Here is a 7,161-nt window from a genome sequence, read left to right as displayed (position 1 = left end):
TAAAAAAACATCATTGATATGTATTTCGGTACAAAAAACTATTTGAAAAGCATCCGCAACCACACTGCCAAACACGCTCTTAGAGCTGCTCGAGTGGACTATTTTCAAACACAGCCACGTGTTATTTCAAAATGGAACTAAAATTTTTGGCAGAAACAGGGAGCTGTTGCTTGATTTAGAAACTAGTTATGTCAGATGAAGTCTCTTCCTGAAATGCCAAAGAAAAGCTACAAGAATGACCATGGTACAAATGCTGGGGGCATAACTCTGGAGAAACGAAAAACTTCGGCAATTCATGTCTTTTATTGCCTGCACTGCAGAAACTAGTAAGGAAACAATGTGAATGGATTTTAGGTTATGTTCTTAGAAAATATTAAAATTAGGGAACTCTGACGTGATTCTGGCCGTGATGCAGCATTATGTACATGTTACATCCTAAATCAATAATAAAAAAGGTAAAATACACAGGCCAGAAACCTAGATACAAAATGGCAAGCTATATATCGAATGACATCTCAGATGAAATGTGATCATACTGCGCCATGTCCCTCGAATACAATCCAAAGACCTGTCTTTCCCATTCTTTGTCATCCTTTTATGGACCATACCTGTCAATGTCATAAAACTCTATGTTCTTGTACTTCTGGGATATTATTTCTGCTTGAACTTTTCTTGCAGTGTCTGTTGCACAACCAACAAGAATCAGGACGGAAGTGCCAGCAAATCCTCGAAATGCAGTCAAGTGTGAGATTTGTTCAATCACAGAAGGACCAGCAGCCAGGATAGCCAAAAAGGCAGAACCCAGAACAGATATGCGGCTAAGAACCTGTATGACAACCATTTTAGTATAAATACCGAGTCCAAGAATCATTAGCTCAACAAAACTTAAGGCTCGCACTAAAACTTTACACATGCAATGATAAAATCTTCTAGCAGCTTCTGCATAGTATTAGACGATCAACTTTATGTAGCCCTCAGTGAAAATGATTATCTGGATTCTGGAACAGTAGAGATGAAAGGGCTTATGTAGTAGCTCTTGTGGAACACTATTCCAAAGGTGGTTCAGCTATGCATAAAATATATTAAGGAGTGTCTAGACATCCATGGAAATGAAAGGGGCCATTATGGTTAACATAGTAATCACATAGGCAATTCCACAGAAAGAGATCACTGATACAAAGGTGTAGCAAGGAGGTTGATCACTAAAAGACCAAGTCTGCTTCTATTGAACATCCAAGAACTAGTGAATGAAACTGGCCAGAAGAGTTCATACGGTTCAAAATAAGCAAATAAAATAAGAGGGTGAGAGGTGAGATTAATTTTTTTTTATTAAAAGAACCTAAGAAGTAGAACATTTGTAGATTATGCGATTGACTACTTCATATGATAAATACTAAGATTGCTTAGTAATTGACCATTTTGATGTATACCCCAAGGTCAATTATTAGATGCACCAATCCAAACTCCTGTATCAGATAGTATGGTCTAGAATTCATGTAACAAATACCTGAGGTTCTAGTCATGATAGCATGTTTTGTGTATGGTTCATATATCGATTCAGCATTCAGGTTTATAATGCAAACAATACACATTTCATAAGAAAGAAAAAAACTTACTGTTTTAAGAAAAGCAGCGGTACTTTTACCCGGTCGTACAAGTGGAATTGATGCACCTTGGCGCTTCAACTGTTCACTCACATCATCGGGGTCTAATTGAAGGAAGGTGTAGTAATAGTTGAAGAACGCTATTAATAGGATATTGGTTGGGAGATAGAAAGAACCTGCAAACATTTATCCAGTTGGTTTAAACTAGATCTATTTGTTTTACACCGACAAAGAAAGCAGAATCCACCAGATGAAAGTTATTGATGGCAAATTCTTTTCTTCTATTTTCTTTTATTCCATCTCATGCAGTTACTATCAATAGTTTGGTTCTTGGATTACACAACATTACAACTCTGAAGTAAAATAAGAGGCTAGAAAAACAGCCACCCATCCTACCCCACCCTAAGGTAACCATGAATCAGATGACTCAATCACCATACTAAGACAGGAAGGAAGACAGAGCACAGCATCCTACCATAAACATTGAATTGGTTTGGAAGTAAGCAGAGTTTATGGTAAACAGTCAAGAGTATTTGAGCAATTTAAGCACCATGACAAGGCCCTCAAATGAGCACAGAGAAAAATAGCTTCCAAAACCTAGGTAAGACTCATTTCAACTAGGTTGATAATCAATAATTTTGTTAGTGCAAAGAAACTTTTTCCAATCAACTATCATCCTGTCATTTTTAACATGAGCAGCCAAAATAGCAAATGCTCACCTCCCGGGTTCAAAGCCAATGCAGCTTTCTTCAGTGCAGATATTCCAGTGAACCGCGCTAGGGTGCCAGGAAGAGCCAATGATGATGTAGAAAAGATAATTGGCATCACCCCAGAACTATTTACCTGCTCAGTGAAACCATGATATGAAAATAAAGACGAATTAAACCTGAATGGAAGACATACAACCACAGGAAGCCATCTCATCACAACTCAATTAAAAGAAGTGCGCATGCAAGATACATAACATAGTATGTGAATTGTATGATAATCATCTTCATTTCCTCCCCAGGCTTCTTTCAACACTGGATTCTGTATTACATCCTATGCTGTGGGAATATGCTCAAGCTCATAACTTAAGGTGGTGAGATCATGCATAAGTTTCACAGAACAAAAATATTTGGAAGACAAATCATCAGCCTTAACTTTTGAATGTCAAAGGTAGTCCTATTGAGGTCATAGATTAACATACTATCATCAAACATTATTCAATAATGCTTGTTATTTCTCACTGTTAGGGAGTTGGAGAATAAGAGTTCTGTAAGTTGAACTAACGATGCTGAAGTAACAGCATGGTCTCTGTTTTCCCTCTTTTCTAGAGAGCTAAAACTAACCTAATAGCAAGAGGCTCAAGGTAACACCAATTTCTCAAAGAGCAAGAACCCAATGATGATATGTGGGGAAATTATGAAAGTAATAAGATGATAATTTTTTTCTTTTCGACGGAAGAAGAGAACTTTACCGAGAAAAATAAAGAAAATACAAGTAACAAGAAAAACAAGACACTCCTGCACAAACAGGAAATCAAATGAGATTAGCTTGATTGTTTCTGAAAGAGATCCAAGGGTGCAAAGGGGAGATGTAGAATGCATGAATTCATCACTGATTGCCTCTCTTTATACACAAGCAGTAAAAGCAAGTGGGTAACAAGCTAAAATTGTTCTTCCAAAGATCATGTCTCCAGAGAAGGATTTTTAAACAATTTGTATTCCTCCTTTCCAAAAAAGCCAGGCTTTTGACCCTTGATCCTCCCAAAGAAAGAGGTATGGCATTTCCCCTCATCTTCCATGGATAATTTTTTCTGTTCAAGTTGAAGAGGTAATTTCACCTTCAAATAGTCTCATTAGTGAGCATCTAGCTGCTCTTACTTTTATGATAGCTGAAGTTCTATAAGTTTTGGAATTGACAGAGGAACCCATTTGAGGCACTCTGTTATGAAGATTATCATCATGAATAACAGAACCCATGCAGTTGATATGCTTAATTGGCAAAATATCATATCAAAGTCAGGTCAATGGGTATACCCAATCATAGATACAGATACATTGGCATAGTTCTAACATCAAAATTTGGGGACTTTGTTCTTAATTTTGTCTCAGTGTGAGAAAATGACTAGTTAATTACTCCTAGTTGAAAATAAAGGTACATATCAGGAAATTGACCAACAAAGCATTCTGAATAGGAATGAATCAAATCAAAGATTTCAAACTCATAGAATTTAAAATACATGATACAAGAGCATAAAATACAAACCTTAAAGGGTAGATAAGCAGATTTTTGAAGCCCATCACTTCTGCTGGTATATCTTGAGGCATAGTTGAGTGGAATCTTTCTTTCTGCCTCCTGAAATCCTTTGTTGTAATATTCATTAACATTTTATTTCTTCCACAAAATCAAGTTTTATCAAAAAATTGGTTAACAATTACCTGAACATAGACAATACCAAGAACTAATAGGAAGAACGAAAAGATGATGGTGCCAAGTCCAACATAGTTACCATCCTGAAATGCCTCTGCAGCAGTCCGACCAAAAGATGCCGGCAAGTAGGAAATAATACTTGTAAATATCAAAAGAGATGTACCATTTCCAAGTTTGAGATCAGAGATTCGTTCTCCAATGTAAGTTGTAAACACAGAGCCAAGTGTCAATAAAGTAACAGATGTTAGAACCCACTGCGTGTTAAAGTCATCAACGTAAGGACGAAGGTAAAGAACCTGACCAATTGCCTGTCATGGAAAACAAAAAATAACTTGGCATCATTTTGTAGAATACATTTCCGGGTACTCTGTTGAGAACATCAACTGTTTTTAAGAGTTTCAAATGCAAGATATTTAATGTTCAACACCTTCACAGACAGATACGTGATGCTGCTATATGACAAGTACTTATAATATGCTACTAGTTTGTATATTCAGACTCCGAAAATTACTTTGCAAAAAATTGATCTCATAATTCACAACTATAACTTTGTTGACTGAAGCACTAATAGATGTGTTAATGGTTTTTCTTTTCACATCTTAACAAAAGATCTGACCTAAATATATATGACAACCACAAATTTTAGCAACAACAAAACTTTACAATTTTTTTTTGGAACGACACTTAGCGGGTTATGTGATGAATCTAGGTTCATGTTAGCTAACACATTATTCAGGTGAACATTGAGCTGCTTACCTGTACTATAGCAAAACCAACTGAAGCATACCGAGTATACTGAAGAATTTTCTTTCTTCCTGCTTCACCTTCTCTCTTCTGAAGATCTTGCAACTTGGGATAAATTTGAGCAAGAAGCTGAAACACAATCTGGGCATTGATAAAGGGAACAATTCCTAGTGAACATATTCCAAGTCTACCAATGCCTCCCCCAGAAAATGAATCCAAAGTGCTCAATAAGCTATTCTGATCTAAATTTCCAGCGAATGCCTCCTGATTTACCCCACCTAGGGGTATATATATCCCAAGACGGGATAGAGCCAGAAACCCCAAAAGCTTGAGAAATTTTCCTGGTAATGGGCCTTTGAAGAAATCGCCAAAATCAATGGAACTGTCCTCGATTGCAGCTGCCAAGAGTCAAAGCATCCCACTTAATTGCTAGGAGATAAAAAATACATTCGCAACTTGAATTTCATAAGACATTAAGCCAGAAACAGACCTGCAACTCCTCGCTTATCTTTTTTTGTACTCGAAGCACTCTCAAATATTGGCGATAAGAAGGCTAGAAGACTTTCCCAAGAAGCATTTAGACTGGATGGTACATTTGAATTAATACCCAAGGGATCAAAACTGGAGCAATCACGGTTACAAAGGAATTCAAGTCAGCTAGAGAGAGAGATTACAACAACAGAAAACTAAACATTTATAGGGAAATGTTACGTGGGGAAATTTTGAATGGAATAATTTCCAAATGAAAAAACACCTATTAAAAACTAGACATCTTTAGAGCTTACTGAATTGAAAAGTTCAAGGCCTTAAACTAGGCAGTAAAAGTTAAATTCGGTAAGAGTATGGTTTGCCTGATTCAAAGAACAATGACAGAAACTAGGAGCTACATCACCTTAGCTTCCATTTAAGACATGTAATGATTAATTTTTCAAAATGCAGAAATATGCAGATTAATTTCCAAGGAGGAAAAGGGAATTATGGAAGTAAGAACGAAAATCAAGCAGAACATCTTTCAATTTGGGTTCTTTTGGTTTACACCCAGCACCCGTAGTCCTATTATGAACAATTTTCATTTCCCTCGCTTCTCCTAAATGTCCATTCGATCCAGACAAACACACACACACACACACACACACACAATAGAAGAACCATAACGCGATCAGAAAGCTTTTTATATTGAATAACAACATCACCTCAAGAAACCAAGAAAAGCTTTTTCAAATTATTATTCCTCTTGCCAAGCAATGCATGGGACATACAAATTGACGTAAAGAGAGACCAAATTACCAACAAACAAACAAAGCCCATTTTGGATAAAGGTACAGAAATCTAAGTTTAAAGAACCAAATGACAAGATAATAAGTGAAAAAACACAAAAGGGTGTCCCTGAAAAAGCAAAAAGAAGTACCTATTGGCGTTAAGGGTAGTGTTCCACGACTTGGTGTTGGGTTTTGGCTGGACAGAGAAGCTGGCTCTGCAAACTGATGTTTTGAGTCTTTGAGAGGCTCTTGTGGGATTGATACGAGAGAGGTTGAAGCTAATTGGCGAGCAAGGACATGCTTCTCTCACAGTTAACAACATGATCTTCTCCTAACACTTAATAGCCTTTTGGTTTTCTCTTGTATTAGTACAAGTTTTCTACTACCAAGTCATAACTACTAGTACAAGGATTTTCTTTCATTTTCTCCTCTAGCTGGAAGTGGAACCTCTACTGTAAACGGTTTTTTCTTTTGACCAAATTAACTTGTGGGATATTTTCCTAATTCAAAAATTTAAAAACAAATTAAGGATATGTTTTATTTTTTTTATAAAAAAAACATGAGAAATGAGTCCAAAATATGTTTTTCATTGAGTGTATAAATTTGACTAGCTAGATTGTAGGTTTGAGGAGCTATATTATTGTAGAATCTTTTTTATATTTAAATTTTATAGTATTTAAAATAAATATTCGCAATAAAACAAATAATTCAAAAAAATAATATTTTCATAGTAATTTTTTTTATTGATGCATTTCTTTTTATAAAAAAATATCTTCTTTATAAGTAGCATGATTTTTTTGAATAAAAATTCAAGTCAATTAGAATAAATATTTATAAGAATTAAATAATTTAAATTGAGAAGAGAATATGCGTTATTTTAATCAAAATGTTTATTCTTTATTAAAGCATTTCTTTTTATTTTGATGATAAAATATATATTTTTTATTATAAGCATTTTTTATACATTTTATTCTTTATGTAATGAACAAATTTTTAAAAACAATTATGCATATTGGGTTAATATATATTATATATCATAAAGTAATTATTAATATTACCATAAGAAATTCTAATCTTAATTGAAACTTATGACCAAAATCAGGTAATTTTTCATATATAATGTTAACAATTTTATTATA

The 7,161-nt window shown here is 34.9% G+C and overlaps 1 protein-coding gene across 1 annotated transcript; it reads right to left on the bottom strand.

Annotated features, from left to right (window-relative positions):
• Positions 1-284: 284 nt before the first annotated feature.
• LOC133673787 (preprotein translocase subunit SCY1, chloroplastic-like) lies at positions 285-6,457 on the bottom strand. Its single transcript, XM_062094676.1, has 8 exons — positions 6,172-6,457; positions 5,254-5,384; positions 4,776-5,161; positions 4,028-4,327; positions 3,855-3,944; positions 2,324-2,447; positions 1,617-1,780; positions 285-826 (listed from the first exon to the last, which is right to left on the bottom strand). Exons 1-8 carry the CDS (start codon positions 6,342-6,344, stop codon positions 596-598), a joined length of 1,599 nt encoding a protein of 532 aa, XP_061950660.1. The 5' UTR covers positions 6,345-6,457; the 3' UTR covers positions 285-595.
• Positions 6,458-7,161: the final 704 nt, after the last annotated feature.

The sequence above is a fragment of the Populus nigra genome, chromosome 15, assembly GCF_951802175.1.
Source record: "Populus nigra chromosome 15, ddPopNigr1.1, whole genome shotgun sequence".
Classification (NCBI taxonomy): Eukaryota; Viridiplantae; Streptophyta; class Magnoliopsida; order Malpighiales; family Salicaceae; genus Populus; species Populus nigra.
This window is presented reverse-complemented; position numbering and strand designations above follow the sequence as displayed.

Excerpts from the sequence above, each read along its gene's own strand:
- LOC133673787 (XM_062094676.1), bottom strand. The coding sequence starts at position 6,344 with ATGTTGTTAACTGTGAGAGAAGCATGTCCTTGCTCGCCAATTAGCTTC. Across the intron at positions 5,162-5,253 it reads AGATAAGCGAGGAGTTGCAG|CTGCAATCGAGGACAGTTCC; the intron begins GTCTGTTTCTGG and ends GACTCTTGGCAG. Across the intron at positions 4,328-4,775 it reads TTGGTTTTGCTATAGTACAG|GCAATTGGTCAGGTTCTTTA; the intron begins GTAAGCAGCTCA and ends TTTCCATGACAG.